General features: G+C 35.6%; 1 protein-coding gene across 1 annotated transcript in view; it reads right to left on the reverse strand.

The window, feature by feature from the left end:
* Positions 1-13,285, reverse strand: part of EMB2458 (FtsH extracellular protease family) — a 462,403-nt gene extending 449,118 nt beyond the window's left edge. The window contains exon 1 of the mRNA XM_089395178.1: positions 11,962-13,285. Within this exon, the coding sequence (XP_089251304.1) occupies positions 11,962-13,136 (1,175 nt within the window). The 5' untranslated portion in view covers positions 13,137-13,285. The remainder of the gene's footprint in view (positions 1-11,961) is intronic.
* Positions 13,286-22,663: the final 9,378 nt, after the last annotated feature.

The raw sequence follows: 22,663 nt of genomic DNA on the forward strand, positions 1-22,663 counted from the left end.
CAAGTTTGCAAAACAATTTACTTTATATTTCATGTCTAGAAGATAAGGGAGATATAATTGCTTTTATAGATGGAAAAGTTATGGTATGGGATAAAGGCTCTAGCATCAATAATGCAAAAATCATTGGCATTCATGAAAGAAGACTCTACAGGTTACTTACACCTCTATCTCAAAGCCTTGCTTCACATTGAAGTCAGCCCATGCGAGCTTTAGTATATAAGGTTTGGACACCTTCATTAAAAAATCTTACCAACTCTAAACACAACGGTGAATGGCATCTCTGAATTAAAGGAGGATCATGAAGGAGTTTGCAAGGGATGTGCAATAGGTAAAAATGTTAAGAAACTATTTGGAAGTAGTGCTTCAAGATCAAAAGAAATCCTAGATCTCATTCATTCTGATGTCTGTGGTCCTATGTCTACAAAATCTCTTGGAGGTCACCTATACTATGTAACTTTCATTGATGACCACTAAAGGAAGACTTGGATTTATTTGCTAAAGTCCAAGGATGAAGTGTTCGAAAAATTTCAAGAATTCAACGCAGAAGTGGAAAATCTTACGAAAAGATAAAAGTATTAAGATCTGACCATGGAGGAGAATACACATCAAAGGAGCTCATGGCTTTCTGTAAGGAGGATGGAATTAAGAGGGAGCTAATAGTTCCATATAATCCAGAGCAAAATAGAGTAGCAAAATGAAAGAATCACTCAACTGAAGAAAGTGTTAGAGCTATGTTACATGATCAAGACTTACCTCAATTTTTGTGGGGTGAAACATCTAAAACAGTTGTCTACATTCAAAATCGAAGTCCTCACAAATCACTTGACAACATGACTCCTGAGGAAGCATTCACTGGGGAAAAAAACCATGTGTAGGCCATCTCTGAATATTTGGTTGTCCCGTATACATTCACATTCCGAAAGATAAAAGAAAGAAGTTAGATACTACAAGCATGAAAGGCATATTTGTTGGCTATAGTAACACTCCAGAGGCATATAGAATATAGATAAAGGAAGGGCACAGCATTGAAGTACGTTGAGATGTGATCTTTCATGAAAGCATAGGATCTAAGAAGTCTAAAGATCTCCCGATTGATTTCGATGATGAAGAACTACCGATATTTGAAGAGGGAAGAAAAAGACTCAAATCATGAAGAAGAAGGTCCTAGTGAACCTTTGCAACAAGTCATCATTCCTAAAAATAGAAAGAGACCTAATTGGTTGAAGTCTACTCTTCAAGATGCGGAAGCACATGCAACAGCTAAGGGTACATTCGGAGAAAGAAAAAAGCCTAAAAGATATCCAGGGTATGCAGCCTATATGATAAAGTTGATTGAAGCAAAACCATCCACCTTCGAAAATGTCACGAATGAAGAATATCAATCAATAATGAAGAATGCAGTTTGGGAAATCGTTATTAGGCCGAAAGACAAATCTTTGGTGACTTCCAAGTGGCTCTACAAGATTAAGCATGTAACAGATGGAAGTATTAACAAATATAAAGCAAGGTTTGTGGCTAGGGGTTTCTCCCAACAAGAAGGCATTGATTATGAAGAGACATTTGCACCTACAGCTAGATACACGACTATAAGATCGTTGGTCTCTTTGGCAGCATCTATGGGATGGAACATCCATCAAATGGATGTCAAGACATCATTCTTGAATGGTACTATTGATGAAGAAGTCTATATAGAACAACCCTTGGGATTTGAAGTGAATGATAGAGAGACTCACGTTTGCAGATTGAAGAAGGCATTTAATGGCCTCAAGCAAGCTCCAAGGGCTTGGTATGCAAGGATGGACACATATCTACAAAGATTGGGCTTTGAGCTTCTCAAAAAGTTTTATTGATCTGAATCTTTATATCAAGATAGTGAAGAATGAACTCGTAATCATTCTTTTATATGTGGATGATCTTCTCATAACAAGTGTGGAAGGTCATATTCAAGAATGCAAGAAGCAATTGGCGGGAGAGTTCAATATGAAGGATCTAGGGCTAATGCACTATTACTTGGGGTTGGAAGTTTGGGAGGGACCTAGTGAAATAAATCTAGGTCAAAGAAAATATGTGATTAAGATGTTACAAAGGTTTGGCATGATGGATTGCAAACCTATGACAACCCCAATAATCACAAACTTGAAGAGGTTGAGAAGTTTTGATTCAAGCCCTATGGATCCTACGAGTTATATACAGTTGGTTGGCTCTCTGATGTATCCTATGAACACTCGACCAAACGTTTGCTTTACATTGAATATTCTCAATAAGTTTTAGATAGAGCCTAAGCATGACCATTGGATAGCAGTAAAGCATATTCTGAGGTATCTGCAACGAACAATACATTACTACCTTAAGTATGATAGAAAGAATGATGTCCAGTTGATTGGATATACAGATTTTGATTAGGGAGGCAGTGAGACAGATGGAAAAATTATTACGGGAGGATGTTTTAGTTTGGGATCCTCTATGGTATCATGGATGAGTAGAAATCAAGATTCAATTGCTTTGAGTAGTGCTGAAGTTGAGTACATTGCAGCATGTGAAGTTAGTAGAGAAGTTGTCTGGTTGAGGAAGTTGTTGTCTGACTTGTTTGAAGGACCGATCAACCCTACAGTTATACATTGTGATAGCACCAGTTGCATAAAGCTATCTAAAGACCTAGTATTCCATGGAAAGACAAAGCATATAAACAACAAGTATCATTATATATGAAAGTTGGTGCAAGATGGAGTGTTGCAGCTACAGTATATCTCCACTGATGAGCAAGTAGTTAATATTTTGACAAAATCTCTTCCTAATAAGAAGCTTGTGTATCTGAGAGACAAGCTTGGATTGGTTGATATAACCTCCCTAGTTGAGAGGGAGAGATAGATACACCATTCTTGTCTTCACTTTGTGAGCATTTGGTTTTCGATACTCTTTGAAGATAAGGTAGGGCATCCAATAGGTAAGAGTAGTCGAAGAGGAAATTCCTTGAGGATGTGTTATTTCAAGACAAGAATTGTCCTAGAAAGACATACCTTGTGAACACTCGGGTGGGGTATGTGCCTTGAGAGGCAATGATGATGGTGTCTATTAGTCATTGTCTCGGCAACATTGTGCTCTGATCATGTGGAGATATATAGTTGTTAGTCAAGGCCTTGCTATGTGACAATGTTGGTTGGTATGATGAGATACAATGAGATAAATTGAAATAATAGCTTATAAGATGGCTTACCAATCTGACTCTTCTTATGAGATCTCTTCAGTATGAGAATGTTTATGTACCATCATGAATACCTCCCTAGTTAAGAGGGAGTGTTAAAATATGTAACTAGGTTCGGTCTTCATAAATATGAAATGTACTCTTGATTCTTGTATATTGTAAAAAGAAAGAAAAATTATTATTGTTATTTTTGTAGCATGGGTTTCATGCTCAAGATCATTTTATTTAGAGGTCAAGCACCCATTGTGTGCCTCTAGGGTTTGTCATAGAGTCAAAAAGTTAATAGAGTCATTGTCATATGAAGAAGACCCCATTGGGCATCTTGTAACATGTCACAATAACTATTTTTGTATTTAAAGTGTTAATATACCCTCCAAGACCAAGTCACCCTGGCAGTTAAGAAGTCGGCCTCATTAGAGCATGTCGTCCTCCTTAAAAGCATATATGTATAAGAGAGAACTCGACCTCCTATGGACACTCACTCATTCACTCATCACTCAAGCGAAGAAGAGATAGAAGATAGGCAAGCAAAGGAGAATAGAAGGAAGAAGGACAAAGTTTTTGGATTAATTCTCTCTCTCTCTCTCTCTCTCTCTCTCTCTCTCTCATGCGAAGATAAGGCTAGGGTTTTGCAATTGCAAGGTTGAAATTGTCAAGTTGCAAAAAGAAGGTCAAAGGAAGGACTTTTAGGTCAGCTAATAGCCCTAAAAGGAGAAGCAACCCAAGCGAAGGAGCAAGGAAGCCTTGGAAGCCCTAATTTCCCTCACACGTGTGGAAGCAACAACTGTTGCAGGGGCCAAAAATTTCAAACTTGCAGTGGAGGCCAAAATTTTGTAGCTGGGGGTCGAAATTGTGCAGCTGGAAGAGATTTGACTGGGTTTGACTTGGATTGAAGAAGCGCATCATCAAGAAGGTTTGGCTTGTTCTTGGAAGGGTATTGGACTTGGTCTAAAGGTCTTGGAATTCGCCATTTGAAGAATCTATAAGAAGAGAAGAGATTTGTGGGTTTTCCTCTCAAGAGGAGAGGTTTTGGCCCTAGCTTGCAAGAGTCGAAATTGTGCAGCTGGAAGAGATTTGACTACGTTTGACTTGGATTGAAGAAGCACATCATCAAGAAGGTTTGGCTTGTTCTTGGAAGTGTATTGGTCTTGGTCTTGAGGTCTTGGAATTCGTCATTTGAATAATCTATAAGAAGAGGAGATCTGTGGGTTTTCCTCTCAAGAGGAGAGGTTTTGGCCCTGGCTTACAGCCTACATCCTGTGTTCTTGTGTACTATTGATCTTCATGTTTTTGGTAGTTGTTTGATGATAAGAACATAATAATAAGTAATCAAGAAAAGTAAAAATACATCACAAGCAAATCAAGTATAAGAGAAATCACCCTAATTATAGCCCTATTGATTTATCAACATTAAGAAATCTAGGGGCAACTAGATTAGATGATTTCTCTTATCTTGATAACTACTTGTGATGTTATTTTACTTAACTTGATGTACTTGTAGTTAGCCCTTCTTTACTTAATTATTGTAGTGTTCTTTAATCATCAAACAACTACCAAACAATGAAGAACAATAAAACAAGAGGACACAAAATGTAGGCTGCAAGCTAGGGCCAAAACCTCTCCTCTTGAGAGGAAAACCCTCAAGAATTCTTCTCTTATTATAGAATGTTCAAATAACAAATTCCAAGACCTAAGACCCAAAAACCAAGACCCCTCCAAGACCAAGTCAAGCCTCTTGCTAGTTAGTTTTCCTTCACAAAGTCAATGCTAGTCGAACTTGCTTTCCAACTTCAGTTTTTGGCTCTTACTTCAGATTTCAATCACTGCTTCAATCCTGCACTTTTCGGCCTATTTGTGCCTCCTGCAATTTCGCACATGTGGGAGTTTAGGGCAGAATTATAGGTATTTTCTTCTTCGCTCGAGGTGATTCTTCTTCCTTGTTAATTCAGTTTCCTTCCTTGATCTCTCTTGCTCCTAAACTCGGCTCCTTGGTGTGACTGCAATTTTGTCTTACTGCAACTTAATGATGCCCTAATCCTTCTTCGCACGTGTGGGAGAATCAACGCTAAAACAATTCTTCATACTTCGTTTTTTCTTCGTTCTTTTCTCTCTTCTTCTTCGTTCGTTTATGTCTCCTTTTCTTGTCCTTAATCGAACTTGATTGATGCTCTAAAAGTGAGGTCGAGTTCTTCTTATTTATAGGCTTCACATGATGGTTTTAATAGCTCTCCATAAGGTTGACTTGTTCTTTCATGTAGATTGACTTGTCTTGAAGGGTCTTTTATGACTCAAATAAATTTCTTTTACATAATACAAGATGCCCAAAGGGGTCTTACATATGACAATGACTCAAATGACTCCTAGACTTTATGACAAAGCCCTAGAAGCACTCAATGGGTGCTTGACCTATAAATAAAATAACCTTGAGCATGAAACCCATGCTTCAAAATAATAATAATAAAATTTCTTTTTTTCTTTCCATCATGTACATAAAATCATAATTACATTAAACATTATGAAGACCGAACCTAGTTACACATTTCAAGAGCTTCTACATCTTACTAGAAAGGAACAGTGGAATTGTGTTAATTTTAGGATAACAAAGGTTGGTTCTATGCTTACAGCAATTTTACTTCAATTTCTTTATTAGCCCAATATCAATATCCAGTTTAGCAATCACATCAACATGATAGTAAAATTCAAATAGAACATAAACAATAACAGTAGAAGACTAGCCAAGACAAGAGGACACAAGATATGGCACCAACCAGGGACAAACTCCAATGTGGGGAAACCCTTGATCAATTCTTCTTATAATTCTTCAAAAGTTCAGTAGAGGGAGAGAGTACAATGTATAATATTCACTTGTCCAATTACAGTGAAAATCTGATCAATCAAACAGCAGAAACAAAAATCCCTAACCAGAGAGTCAACGTTGGTCAACAAGGCAGATTTCTCCCTCAATTCAGTGCGGCCAAAACAAGTCAACTTTGGCTTCCAACAACAAGTCTAATCAATCCAAAACAGTCCGAAAAAGTCCAGTCAAACCTGGTCAACAAAGGTCAACGCTGCAAACAGCCCTAGCACAATCAACGCTGGTCAAATAGGAGGTCATATTGCCTCGGATTTTGTACCCAAATATGCGGCCAGCTCAAAGAGAATTCCTCCAACCAAAACTGCACCTAAAACAGGTCAATGCTTGGTCAACGCAATCAAAAATAGCCTCTATAGTTTCAATCAAATCTGGTCAACATCAAGTTTCTTACCGGTGAAATCTTATTCGGGAGCCTTGGAGTCCAACGCTTGATGAGGGCATCTATTTTGAACATACACGGCGGTGTTCGCAGTTTCTGCCCATAAGAACTTCAAAAGGCTTCAATCATGAATCACGGCACCAGTGGCTTCTACGATAGAACGATTCTTCCTTTCAGCAACACCATTTTTCTCAGGAGTATATGCAGTAGTAGTCTCCCACTTAATGCCACCTTCTCTACAATAATCTTTGAACTCATTTGATTCGTATTCGGTTCCATTATCGGTCCTCAATATTTTGATCTTCTTCCCGGTTTGATTTTCGGCCAAAGCTTTGAAAGAATGGAACCATGAGAATACTTCATCCTTCTTCTTCAAGAAATATATCAAGGCCTTGCGAGAGAAATCCTCCATAAAGATGGCATAATATAAATATCCTCCCAATGAGTTCAAGGGCATTACACCAGATAGCTCAGAATGAATCAATTAAATATGTCGGTAATCTTGCTCTCACTTGAGGGGAATGGTGCCCTTGTATGCTTTCATTTGGCACACTCCTAACAAACACCTTCATGTTCTACTTTAAATTCGGGCATACCTGTCACCATCTTCCTTGCATCAGGGAGAGCCTTATAATGTAGATGAGCAAACCTCCAGTGCCATAATTCAAATTGAAGTGATGTGTCGCAATACATAGCTCCCAGTGGGCTTCCTCCAACTTGATATAGGCTCTCAACCCTGAAGCCAAGTGTAAATGCATCTTTGAAATTTTTATTCCATACATGTGCCTTTCCATCGATGAATGCCACCTTGAATCCATTATCCTCCATCGCCGAGATAGATACCAGGTTCTTCTTTAGATCATGTACATATAGTACTTCTTGTAGATGAATGGTATTACCCTTATTCAATTGAAGAGTAACATTCCCAACTCCCTTCACGGGATAAGTGGTATTGTCTACAAGGATAATTTCTAAATTTGTAACCCTTTCAATCATATTTGAAAGAGCTTCCTTATACCTGGTGAAGTGCCTTGAGGCACCACTATCAATCAACCAATTTCCCAAAGTGCCTAGAGGAGATGCAGTAGAAAGGGCAGATATAAGATAGAATTATTTTTGCTTGTTATCAACAACATTAGATTCATCATACCTGGTGTTTCTTGATCTCTTGGGAGGGCGACCATTTCCTTGATGAGAAGCGGGAGCATTCCTTCTTCCTTGTTTGTTGAATCTGTCATTCCTTTGATTGTTGTTACCCCTAAAATTGTTGTTGTTGTGGTTGTCATCATCATGAGGTGTATTCCTTCTATTAGGACACTCTCTAGCATAGTGACCAGACTTGTTGCAAATGAGGCATCTTCCCTTCCTTCCATTTTTGAAATCCGACCTTCCTTGACATTGCTTCTTTGAACCTGCATTGTTTTTCTTTTTAGCATGAGCGAAGAATGCAGTAGGATCATTCCTATTTGAAGGCATATCTAATTCCATCATCCTTGTTTCTTCTTGAAAGCATCTAGTCAGCAATTCTTCAAAACTTGGAATCATGTCATTCCTAAGAATAGTAGTGTTGAACACATGCCATTCACGAGGGAGTCCTCCAAGGGCAATGAGGGTAAGCTCCCTATCAGCAATTGCTTCTCCAATCGAAAGAAGATCATTTTTTATCTCAGTAATCTTCATGAAGTAGGATTAAATATCTTCATTTCTTCATTTCTTCCTTCCTTTATATCCTTCAGCTTGTTCTTGAGGAAAAGAATTTGATTCACATTGCTAGATTTGAACATGCCAACCAACCTGTCATATATTTCCTTTGATGTGTTCAAATCGGAAATGTAAGCAACTAAATGCTTATGAATAGAATCCCTAATGATCTTCTTGGCTTTAACTTCACCCTTCTTGTACTTGGTCTTAGCAGCAGTCGATGCATTAGAAGGAGGTTCTGAAATCTTTACCTACACATAATCCATCACATCTTGCTCTTTTAATGTCAAATCAAGAGACATCTTCCATGCATGATAATCAGAGTTATCTAGAAGCTTGTCATCAGACTTGAAGTAGGATATGGAAGCCATTGAATCTTGTCTTTGATCAGTGATTGCTCCTCTTGGTGATTGCTCTTCTCATTCTTGCTTGGGCATTGTCTTCACCTCAGCTTCGATACCATGTTAATTTTAGGATAACAATGGTCGGTTCTATGCTTAGAGCAATTTTACTTCAATTTCTTTATTAGCACAATATCAATATCCAATTTAGCAATCACATCAACATGATAGTAAAATGCAGATAGAACATAAACAATAACAGTAAAAGACTAGCCAAGACAAGAGGACACAAGATATGGCATCAGCCAAGGACAAACCCCAATGTGGGGAAACCCTTGATCAATTCTTCTTATAATTCTTCAAAAGTTTAGCAAAGAGAGAGAGTACAATGTATAATATTAACTTGTCCATTACAGTGAAAACCTGATCAGTCAAACAGCAGAAACAAAAATCCCTAACCAGAGAGTCAACGCTGGTCAACAAGGCAGATTTCTCCCTCAATTCAGCTCGGTCAAACCCCGTCAACTTCAGCCTCCAACAGCAAGTCTAAGCAGCCCAAAACAGTCCAAAAAAGTCCAATCAAACCTGGTCAACAAAGGTCAACGCTGCAGCCAACCCTAGCACAGTCAACGCTGGTCAAACAGGAGGTCAGATTGCCTCGGATTTTGTGCCCAAAACTGCGGCCTACTCAAACAGAATTCCTCCACCCAAAACCGCACCTAAAACAGGTCAACGCTTGGTCAACACAGTCAAAAACAGCCTCTGCAATTTCGATCAAATCTGGTCAACGGCTGGAACAGAAAACCCTTCCTTTCCTTCGCACGTGTGGAGAGCAGCTTCTGATTTTCGTACCCAATCAATGAAGGAGAGAGAAGATGTGAGTGAGTGAAGTGTCCAAAATGAGGAGGAGGCATCATGTATTTATAGGCAAACGTTGAGAATGAATAGACGTGATTGTTGGGCTTCTGAGCCTACATGAGTTTGCTAGCCAACCTTGACAATTTGTCCATAATCAAAATAAATTCATAATTCCACTTGTACATGTCAGAATGGGATGATCTTTAGATCAATCCTACATCTCTCGAAGAGAGGAATCCATGAAAAATATGAGTTGCAACTTGCCTCATATGAGCTGTCCAATGTGAAGTTTGGCCCTAGTTGCCAAATTTAACAAATTGTCTTGACTAAAGATTGGATACAGGAAAGCCAGGACATTAAGGTACTAACGGAGAATCTGCAGGCCGCCAAAACCAACAAAAAATGTAAGCGGACCACCACCGAACATAACACAGTTTTGAGGCAGGGGACTTTGTTTTCTTAAGATTGCAACCATATAGAAAATTTACACTCAAGAAAAGTGATGCAGAAAAACTGAAGCAAGGTTTTATGGACCTTACAAAGTACTCCAATGGATCGGTGAGGTAGCCTATGAACTGGAGCTGCCAAAAGAAATCAAAATTCACAATGTCTTCCATGTATCATGTCTTAAGAAGGCCGTTAGGCAGCAGGTCACTACTTCCATCGAGCTCCCCCCTTTGCACGAAGGACAACTGGAATTAATTTAGAAAGTAATCATGGCAGTTTAAGAAAGAAGAATGAGGGGCAGAATGATCTTAGAATATCTCATTAGATGGAAGGACCTACCTAAACAAGATGCAACATGGGAAGGAGAACAAATTTTGCAGCACCTGAATTTGCAATTGCTTGAGGGCAAGCAATTTCAGGAAGGGGGTACTGTAATGTCCTCTTCCATGGGAGGAGGAAGTAGCCTATCCAACCCCGTAGGATATAGTCAATGATAAAGGTGGAAACCCATTATCCAATGTTTTGGGGCAACATTGCTTAAATTTTGAGCAAGCTGGGGCAAAAACCCAAATTGGGAGTTGCACTTGTAACCCCTCACATTAAAGAGAACCCCATGAGAAATCTATAAATAAAGGAAAGATAGAATCAATTGATCATCATCAAGTTTGGATTGAATACTTCTGTCTTTTGTAAGCTGAGGCTCTGAGCGTTTTAAGACCCCTTCTCTCTACTGATTTCGGTGGTGAAAGATTCCACCCTAGTTAGCCATCTCCCTTCATCTGTTATCAATCATCCAGGGTAAACTTTTGACTGTTGATTTGGCACATCTGATCAGTTTGAAGGATTCATACAAGGTCCATGGAGCAGTGAAGTAACATTGCAAGTTTACAGACGTCCTAAGAAAAGCTCCAATCCTTTGAAGGCACTGTTACGAACAGCAAATCTCCCAGGATGAAGTCAAGGGTAGGGCTGTGGTTCCCTACAGCAGTCCGGAGCTTCCTTAACTCAGCCTAGATAGTGAAATTTCAAATATCCAGGACGAATTGAAGGGAAGGCTGCGGTTTTCTACAGCAGAACAAATCTGCCTTAACTCAGGGCATAGGCTGTCTGCAGTCAGCCCTATTTCTGGCAGCGAATCAATTACAGGGGCATGTTGTGAGTTCATTGAAGAAAACAGGAAGCTCAGACTTGTCAATAGTGCACTAACTGCAGTTAGGCATTACACGGTGAGTTGCCAATAGTGTAGTACCCATAGAATTGGATAAATAGTTGAAGTGCTGAATATTGATTTTGAAATCAGAATTACACTAGTGGATTATTTGTTGAATAGACCTACTGTTCATTGGGCAATCAGCCCTAGCTTATTGTGGTTTGTGAAGAATCATATTACTGTTGAAAGTCTTTTTATATTATTTGTACCTACTGTTAAATGAATGGACGAATGTGCACTGCTGTTGTATAATCCTTGCTAATTTATTGAAAGCGCTAGTCAAAGATAAAACCCTAAGGGCAAAAAAATTACCTATGAATATTACATTTTCCAAGCATTGTATCTTGATTGTGGCATTGCTAGTAAGTTTTTTATTGCTACGTAATTTACTTTTCACTGCATTTCAACCAGGAAAATACATAATATCCTTCTAAAACACAACTTTTTCATCCTTTATCAGAAATCTATAAATGTTTGATGTTTGTAAAGTGACTTCGAAGTTTGCTGGTATCTCACCAGTAAAAAGCGAGTTATTCAAATGTATGATTTTTTTTAACTCGTGGTTCGTGAACTGTACTTTAACCAGCACAATAGACTATATCCTTGAAAACCACTACTGTTTATTTCGATTGATGCAAAAAGGTTTGGTCTGCCGATAAGCATATCCAAACCAGTAATCAATCAAAGTTACGTGAGGCACAAGTCCTCTGTTTGATCTCCCCAATTCCCAAATTTGGCCTGGGAATGTGACTGAAGCGGGATATTTTAAGCATAAAATCGAGGACAGAAAAAACTTTGTAGAATTCAAGTAAAGTGATGTGAATCATTCCAAGTTGGAAGATTGGCAAACTCAAGTGAACCTTAATCTACTAGGGGCATAAAATGTGATTGTAAATGAGTAACTAAAAAATAGGAGAAATCATTAGAGTATTGTGCTGAAAGCCTAACCTTGCAGAAGTCATCTTTACCCGCTGCTGAATGAAGACGTCCACATTTTCTTGGCTGTGCTCTTCGATAGCAGGAATTTCTTCAAAGGCAAGACGCAATCCCTCGATTTCCTTAACTAGCAAATCTGCCTCTAGCCTAGTTATTTTTGACCAAATGTCTCTGAACCGCTTTTCGGCATCTCTGAGATCATTTTCTCTTCTCTCTCTCAATTTTCTTGTCTTTCCATCTCCAGGTGCGCCCGTCTCTGCTTGCTGTTTCGACATTCTTTCAATCTCCGTCTGAATAGCCAAATACGAGTCTGCGATCTTCTCAGCTTGTTTTAACAACTTTGTCTCTTCTCTTTTCATCTGTGCCAAGGCTGCCTCCATATCAATTAAAGCTTTACTCCGCAAGGTCCGACTTTTGGCTCCGATCACCTCTAAAGCATCTCTTAGCTTCTGCATTTCAGTTTGCACATTCGCATCTGTTTTATCTTTATCCAATGTACTAAGTTTCTCCAGTCTCTGCTCAAGCATAGATACTGTATCAAGCAACTCCTGCTTATATGCAGAAATGTTCTTATTTCCCCTGTCATCCTCTACATGTTCGTTCCGAATAACGTTTGCATTGGAGACGGTGGCGATTGCAGGCGCCGCACATACTTGCCCCAGAAGAGCTCTGTGAGGGAAAAAACCTAATGCTAAGAAAACTATTACCGCGACCGCTAATCTCCGGAAACCCTCGAGTACCAAAATTCCATCGCTTCGATTGTTGTTGTACCTGTAAAAGGTCCTCGTAAGACATTCAATGAAAGCTTTCGCCATTACTTTAAAACTATCATTGGCACTCTTCGAGATTAAATAATTAGTCTCTCTTATTTTAGTTAACAAATTGAATGAACTGGGGATGTGAAACTTATGGTCAACTGAAACTCCACTGGGGTTCTTTCCAGGGGTTTTAGCGTTTTGGGGAAACACTATAAACACTGATGAATTTGTTGTTCCAATGCTGTTAATTCTTCTTTCTCGGCCGTGTCTTCCATGCGCGCTACTGAAGTTGAGATGCCTTCTTCTTGTTGTTCTGTGTTGAAGTATATTCAAACGTCCTTTGAAGCTTTGGACGTTGGGGGTGGCCCAGCTCCATTCAAAATTCCTGCAGTTGCATTGTGAAGCAACACTCAGGGATTTTACCTCCATTGTGGGGGATTTTGCCTACTGATAGAAACTGGCTGAAAGCATTCCTCTGCTATTCAAAGCCGTGTGGTTAATGTTATCCTACTATCCATTTATATGGAAATTAAGCCACTGATATCTCGACTTTGCCGCTTTATTGCCATTAATTTTTTATATTCATTTACTGCACCGCTCCAATCTCACATATATCTCCTTGATTTAGTTTGGCTACATTGATGTTGCTGGGGAAATTTTATGTTAAGACCGAAGTATGGTTTTGAGTCTGATAAATAATTTTGTTATGGTATTTTTGAAAATTTGTATATAGTTTTTAATTATAAGAAATTTTATGTTAAGACTGAAGTATGGTTTTGAGTTTGATAAATAATTTTGTTGTGGTACTTTTTAAAATTGGTGTATCATTTTTAATTATAAATAATTATTTTTTATTTTAAATATTAATTTAATAATTCCAAATTTAATCACCATCACCTTATCATATTTTGTGTTTTTCCACTTCTTAATTCTCATTTACTTGTAAAATGTCTTCTTTTACAATGTTGGAGAAACATTGTTTTTATTTCATTGATTTGGCGAACATTGTTTTTATTTCTTTTATTTGTTTAATTTTTATTTTAGTGTGATTTGTGTAAAATTAGTCTATTTTATTTATTTGTTTGAAAAATTGTAAATATTTATTCAATTTTATTTAGAGATGTTATGAGAGTTTGATAAAGTCTTTCGGATTAATCATATCATAAATTTTTGGTCGATGTTTCTAACCATTTAATAACCTTTGTTTTGAGGATGAATCACATTAGATGGTTCGAAACTTGAATTAACAACTTATGATGCAATTATTCCAAAAGACTTTATCAAAATCAGTATGGATCACAAAAGTCTAAAATCAAATGTCATGAGAGTATTTTATAAGAGGCAATAATATATTTTTGAGTTTAAATATATATGTGATAATATTATAGTTGATAAGGGTTTATATTTTGAGTGGTTTAGTGGATAATTTAATTCACCTCCTCGAGTATATTCAATTTTCACAAATGACATGGTTTGTTGTGATAAGGCTAAAAGAGTCGGTGCCCCTTGTGAATGGGATCTCTTTGTGGGTGTGCTTCCACACATTTCAACGCTTGCTAAATCATAAGTTTCTTGTTAGGTGTTGCCTTGCAAACTATTTACACTAGCCTAGGGGTTATAATGGCAGCCATGTTTGCACTAGCTTAGGGGTTATTATAATGGCAGTCAATCAACTTTGGACCTGGACCTCAAGCAAGTAATTTGAGCTAGTTGTCAACTTTGAACCTGGACCTCAAGCAAGTAATTTGGGCTAGTTGTCACTTCCCCTAGATACAAAAATAAAAAAATAACATTTACAATTGATTCTATATTTTTTATCTTTCTTATTTTTAATATCTTGCCACATCAAGATTCCAAGTGAATTAAAGGTGCATCTAAGATTTAAAAATGAAAAGTTGGCAGGAGAAATCAAAATATTATACCATACATTTAATTGTTATCTAATCGGTTTCCATTTCTAATTCTAATATTGTGCAAAACTAAGGTTGTTTTTCCTCATCATTCATTTGGAAATTTGTAAATAGCTTTCACAATGGATATCTACCATACTCATATGAGTGGTTTGGTGGATAATTTATTCACCTCTTCACCTGGATTCAATTTTCACAAATGACATGGTTTGTTGTGATAAGGCTGGAAGAGTGGGTGCCCCTTGTGAATGAGACCCTCTTTGTGGGTGTGCTTCCAAACATCTCGGCCCTTGCTAAATCATAAGTTTCTTGCTAGGTGTTGGCTTGCGAGTTGTTTACACTAGCCTAGGGGTTATAATGGTAGGCATATTTGGCACTAGCCTAAGAGTTAAAATGGCAGTCAATCAACTTTGAACCTGGACCTCAAGCAAGTAATCTGGGTTAGTTATCAATTCCCCTAGATTAAAAAAAAAAATGGATTATATATTTTTACCTTTCTTATTTTTAATCTCTTCCCACATCAAGATTCCACATGAATATAGGGGTCGAGGCAAGAGGTCGCGAGGGACTGAGCAAGAAATTGAACCCAACTCCTCGGGAGGAAAATGCGGCAAAAAGCTTGTTGTTAACGTCATCAATGAAGTTGCAACAACTTATCAGGAGGGGACCAACGAGGAGATCAAGAGACTTATAGAGGAATGAGAAGTTGATCTGAACCTTCAGGTGAGCGTGACCGAGATAGAGATGGAAGACTGACAAATCCTCATGCCAAACCCTGGACACACCCATGGGCGAGTGACTCAGTTTAAATAAACCCTTTATTTGTATTGGCTAATGAAAAGTCTCCTGGGCAAGGCCATGGAGCATATTTTGGTGAGCATGGCGACAGTAGTTCAAGATTTTCCAAACTACAAACACGATTTTCAGAAGCTACAATTTCAAATGCAGAAACAAGAAGGACGCCTCAACCGCATTGAGAAACACCTTCCATGTCTTCTCTCATAGACAAAGAAGTTAGGCTCCAATGCCAAAGATTCAACTTTGGTTTAATCTGCCTCTACTGAGCAAGAAGATTAGAATGTTTGCATATTGTTAAGTTTGTTCAGTACTTATGCAGATAACTTTTACTTTTCAGTATGCAGTTATATATGAGTATATGAAACTAGAGTATGGTTGTGGACATGAGAATCAAACTTATATAGCTTGGGCATAAAGACTCCAATTTTTTTGCTACTCGATGGCTTATCATGTAGTTAGGTGGTCAACAAACTTGGTTTCCCACTCGGAAAGTTGAGGCCACCTAACCTGTTTTATGTGGTGTTAATTTGCTTATTATTAATGAAAAACAAGGATCTACCAAGCTTACAAAAAAAAAGATTCCACATGAATTAAAGGTAAATCTAAGATAAAAATAAAATAAAAAATTGAAAAGAGAAATAAAAAATACAATATTATATCATACATTTAATTGTTATATAATCTATTTCCATTTCTCATTCTAATATTGTGCAAAACTAAGGTTATTTTTCCTCACCATTCATTTGGAAAATTGTAAATAGCTTTCATAATATATATCTACCATACTCTTGCTTGAGCAATTATATAAGAATGTGTTGTGATGGTCATTGTTTATTTGCATTTTGTAGTGATGTAAATTGATTAAATAAGTTTGTGTGCTTCATCATATGGTCATGTTTATTATTCAAATTGTTTTTGCACAAGATTCAAGGGTTTTTGGATGCAAGATTAGCTTAAGGGTCATATCACTTGTTTACCCCTATGGGCTAATCATTTGAAGGAGATTTCATGGAAATTTTAGGAGGTCTATTTGAAGCATGTTTACAAGGAATTTAATGTTTAAGCTAATACCCTTTCTACAATGGTTTACAATTGATGTAAGATTGTATCATTGAAGATGAATATCAAGAGGGGCTTCTAGTCTCCTCCAAGTTCACTATTATTTTTAAGCTTTAATTTATTTATATCGATGGGTTTCAATGTAATTGTTTGACAAGCTTTGATCTAATTGTTCAATGTGTGTTTTGATGAAATGTAATGAAAGTCCTTTTGCAGATAACTATACACCTACAAAAGTAGGAAACTTTACGAGACTACATTATTTTATATTAAACCTTTGCAAAATTGTCTTCAAATATTTCCTATTATTTAACTAGAGTTTCCTCTTTTCCTGCTCTCTTTTAATTGCCATGCCCAAAATGAAATTTGCGGCATCAAGATCCTTCATGTCTAATGTAGAGGACAACTAAGTTTCACTTCCTAGAGGATTTCCCTGTCACTTCCAATCAACAACATATCATCAAAATACAACATCAAATAAATAAGACAATCACCAAGTAATTTGAAATACATAAAGTGATCTATTTTTCTCCTTATGAAGCCAAGTTGTAATATATAAGTATCAATTTTTTGACACCACAACCTTGTTGATTGCTTTAACCCATACAAGGACTTTTCTAACCTACATACTAACTATTTGTTTCCTTTAACAACAAAACCTTTTGGTTTCTTCATGTTTATTTCTTCTTCCAAATCCCCATGTGGGAATGTTGTCTTCACATCCATTTGTACTTCAAAATCAAAAGTAGCAGCAACAAATGAAATAAATATAATAGAAGTTAACTTGGCAACAGGAGAAAAATCTCACCAAAGTCAACTCCCTCTATATAGGAATAACCTTTTGCTACTAATCAAGCTTGGTATTTCTCCACTCTGTCTTTTGCATTCAACTTCTTCTTAAAATACCCATTTTTTACTAATGGGATTTCTTCTAGCCCTCAACTCCACTAGATCCCAATCCTCTTTTTTGTCTAAGGCTTCAATTTCTTCAACCATGGCCTTTTTCCAAAGTTTGTTACCCTCTAAATTTATTACCTCTCTAACAGTTCTAGGATCATCATCAATAATAAACAAAGTAAAATTTGAATGGAAATTAGGTGGAGTATACCTTTCTAGCTATCTTTCTTCCTAGACCAATCTCATCAATATCAAAGTATATGGTTCTTCTTCTTCTATTTTCTATTTTCCTATGGAGTCTAATTCATCATCCTTCAATTCAAACTCTATATTTTTTGGTTCTTTCTCTCTTGGTAGGACTTCTTATTTAATAACATCTTTGACTTTTGTAAATACTACATCTCGACTCTACAATTAGATTTTGGGTTCCAAAGCTTATAACATTTCATACCATCTTTAGATCTAATAAAGATACACTTTTTAGCTTTCTTATCTAGGATGCTCATATTATCCTTTGTAACATGTATATAAGCATCACAACCAAAAACCCTAAGATGTTTAAGAGAAGGTTTATTAACAGTACAAACCTCATGTGGAGTCTTATCATCCAATGTTGATGAGGGTAACCTATTTACCAGGTAACATGAAGTATCCGCTGCTTTTGGCTAGAATTCCCATCGTAACCCAACACCATTGAGCATGTTCCTTGCTTTTTCCATCAATGCCATATTCATTCTTTATGTAATTACATTCTATTAAGGTGTGTATGGAGTAATCTTATGCCTTGATATACAACACTTCTTACATAATTATTCAAATTCATTCTCGCATAATTCTCCACTATTCTTTGTCCTCAACACCTTATATTTCTTCTTGCTCTGATTTTCCACAATAGCCTTAAACTCTTTGAATTTGTCAAAGACTTCGAATTTATTCATCGGGAAATAAATCCATGTATTCCTCACGAATTCATGTGTAAATGAGACATGGTACATAGATCTACCCAATGATGGAATTGAGATAGGTCCATAGATATCACCGTGCACCAATAGCAATATTCCCTATGACCTTGTATAATCAAAGGAGAACCTTACCCAATTTTGCTTCCCATATAAACAATGTTCATAGAAATCAAAATCCAAAGAACGATTATACATACCTTCTACCATGCCATTAATGTGAAGTAGTTGAACGCCCTTCTCTCTGATATGTTCAAATATTTGATGCCATAATGTAGTTTCTCTCTATAGGCTACAAGTGTTTTTCCTTCACCTACTTCATTCTAAAAAATAATGGAACTATTGCACCCATCACTAACAGTGTTTCCCAACAACTTATACAGATGTCCAATCTGAACTCCCCTCAACAATCCCATTACACGTCAAACCATCTTGCATGTATCATTTTCAAACACTATTTTTACACCTGCATCCCTCATATTTTTTACATAAATCAACTTTTAGCCAATCCTAGGATGTGTAGAAAACCTTGGAGTGTTATAATACTTCCCCCCATGAGCTTCAAATTGACTTTTCCTCATCCTGTGATTATGGTTGTTGGTTCATCTCCTAAGAAAACATCACCACCATCACAACTTTCATACTTATAGAACCACTCCTAGTCGTATGAAAAGATGCACATAAGTTGATCAACCATGCCTCCTTATCTACATGTGTACTTGAGGAAGCCAAATACACATCCCCTCCTTCATCTAAGGAGGTTTTTGATTCTATAGAAGATTCATCATCAAATCCCTTCCCTTTCTCACAATGTTTTATTTGATTCATGATCCGGATTAACCACAGTTCTTAGTTCATTTTGCCAACGTTTCAAACCCCAAAGGGGGTCCATCATCAGGACAAACAGAAAGAATAGGAATGAGAGAATATTGAGAGAGAAGAGAATGCGACCTGGAAATAAATACAAGAACCCTAAATTCATAGAAAAGGCCGACATATAATTTAAACTAGTTAATATAATTTAATAATATGATTTATATAATTAATATGATTATAATAATCAATATAAATTAATTTTATATTAATTTATATAATTAATATAATAATATAAATTTTTGTTTTAATTGTTTTTATTCTTTTTCCTTTAATTAGAACAGGATTTCATTATTTATTTTTATTTTTATGAATAATTATAATTTATTTATATTAATTAATATATAGCTAAATTAATTTATTTTATTTTATTTATATTATGAAACTAAATTATATCTAATAATATTAAAATATATATTTATATATAAATATATTCAATATGACTAAATTATATTTAATTTTAGTTTGATGGATTGATATAAACTATACTATAATTCATCTATATTAATTGATGAAACCAGATTTTTATTAATTATATTATTGTAATTAATATATATAACTAATATATCTAATGTAAATATTTTAATATAATAATTCTAATTAATATAATTACTTTAATTTAACATTAATTGATATCTTTAATATAGCTTATAAGAATTTTTAAGATTTTTAATATAATATAATTAATATAAATTAATAAGATTAATATAATTAATATAAGATAAGGTTAATGTAAATTAATTTATATTTATATAAATAATATATTTTAATATAAGTTAATTAATTAATATAATAAAAAAATTTAATTAATATAATTTATAAGATTTAAAGGGATTTTAATAATATAATTAATATAAATTAATCAGAATGTTTAATAAAATTAACTGATATAAATTAATTTTAATTCTATTTTATTCTTATTCTTAATTTATTAATATTATTAATTATTAATATACTTATATGAATTATTATATAATTAATCTAATTAATAGGATTAATGTAAATTAATTTATATTAATATAAATAATATTCTAAAATCTAAGTTTTATTTATCGTCTTTCTTATAATGCACTTCTTTTCACATCTCCAACACACTTATATGAATTTTCCTAGAGATTTAGATATTCCCCTAGATTTAGATTTCCCACTTGATGACATATTTTTATTTCTATTTAGGAAGCATCCTCTTATAGAAAAGGCATCTATGTTTTGAGTTTCAATATTTTTCCATCTTATCTCCTCTAATAACAAGGATGAGACTATGTCATCAAAACTTAAAGTAGTTGCATTACTACCTATGGAAACAACTAGACTATCCCATGAGTCTAGCAAAGAACACAACAAAACAATACACTCATCTTCATATAAATTTTTAATATGAACAAAGAATAATTGACTTACGAGAGTATTGAAGGCATTCAAATGCTCTATCACCAATTCTCCATACTTCATCCTCAGGTTATACATTTTTTTTGTTCTATATGAACAATTTGTTTACCAAGGACTTAGACTGATACAAAGTCCCTAACTTGTTCCACAATGCCTTTGTTGTAGCTTATCCCAAAACATCTTGTAATATTGAATCCAAGAGACATAATCATATTATGTTCTTTTCCTTTTGATCCAACTTGGTTTAGCCTTTTGTTGATAAACTTGTTGGTGCAGTACCCAGATCCATAGTGATCCATTGATATTTGTCCACCAATATATCTTCAATAGCTCAAAACTTTGCCCATTGAATTTCTCGATTTATGTCTTTGGACTGCTCACCATTAGATTTCATCACAAGAGTCAATTTCACAAATCTCCCACTATAATAGGGTCTACCACAAGCCCAAACAAAACCCCTTAGACATAAAAGCATCCCCTTGAAGCCAAAACTACTCTAATACCAAATGTAGATTTTGACCCTATATAGTGAGTTTTTACAAACATATTCTTAATAAAATAGAAAATATGTAATGGAAAACACACACATTAACATAGAGATTTTACTTTGGAAACCCAAAACTAAGAAAACCATCAAGATTTTTCAGTATATTCTCTTTATAGTATTACAATACAATATATATATCTCACAACATCCATAGAGCTCCAATCCATTTACCATGGATTAGAATACAATCTTAGTTCCTTGATGGAAACTACAAAACCATGGGAAAAACCAACATGTGCCACAAAACCACTAAAGGTGAAAATAGTGTGGTTGCATGCAAAAAAAATTGGCTAAAAAAATATTTTAGGTTCGTTGCCCCTAAATCCCCTCATAGGAGGACCTCCACCCCCCTACAAACCCCTAGAGTAGGGGGCCTTCACCCCCCCACGATCCCCCCTGCTACACTCAATGCAATATACAACGCGCGGAGGTAGTCGTGCAAAGAATATTATTCAATGTATTTATTTAACGATCATATCAAAGGATAAGTAATGCCCTCTCTCGCTTGATCTCATTTATAAATACATGAAGGGATTTTTACTAAATCTACTAATGGTTTAACAAGCACCCTGACTTTTAAGAAATCTAATTCATCATAATAATAAGGTATGTTTGGTGGGTTAGCTTGAGTGATTGAGTGTTGTGAATTACAAGCATAAGGTCACGAATTCAAGTCCCCAAGCTATCTACCTCTGTTGATATTTTTGGGTCTCACTTGATGTCCCTACCATGGGTTGAAAAATTACAACGAACTAGTTTACCCCAAACACCATCTACAAAATGAGAGGAAGTGTTTAGATGGTTTCTATGGGATGCATATTCCATTAGGGAAATACAAATAAATTACATGATATTATTCAACTCTCCATGACACAAAGTAGCAACCTATTTATGCTTGGTGTTTATTTATTTTAATCAAAATCTAGTCCACATCTAAGAAGTTGATTGAGTACTTGACTTACTCTTGTTGTCCTTGGTTCGTTATCCCTTGCATGTTTGTTCCTTTATTCACTAGAGTCGTCCTCATCCTTAGACCTCTCTACTTCTCTCAAGTTGTGTCCTTTGTACAATTCCTCCACTTCGTCAAGGCTATCAAATTTGGTTTCCTCATCATCTTTTGCATACAAAACTTGTAGTATCTTTAGATTTATAATTTATGACAATACTCCTTCTCATGCTTCCTATTATATTGTGCAGTTTCCTTTACCACATCCTAATGTCTCTCCTTACTTCAATTATTGTTGAAGTTTCTTCCAAAATATTAATACGTTTGTTATAAAGGTCGCTCAAGTTTTCTTTGATCATGTTAATCATACATTAAGCTTCTTTAATGGCTACTAATCTCTCAACTATTTATTGAATGTATCTATTACCCTATCCTTTCTCTATGACTGAGTTATCATTTAGTTATCTTCTAAATTTTAGATTATTTTCTTATTGCTCTTAAGAACTTGAAGTAACTGAGGAGTCAATATAGTTGTATTTTATTTAAAACTACTTTCAAATGCACTTTTTCCTAGGTCA

The sequence above is a fragment of the Pinus tabuliformis genome, chromosome 1_2 (genome assembly GCF_031772625.1).
Source record: "Pinus tabuliformis cultivar Carrire ecotype Pingquan chromosome 1_2, CPIR1, whole genome shotgun sequence".
NCBI classification, from domain to species: Eukaryota; Viridiplantae; Streptophyta; class Pinopsida; order Pinales; family Pinaceae; genus Pinus; species Pinus tabuliformis.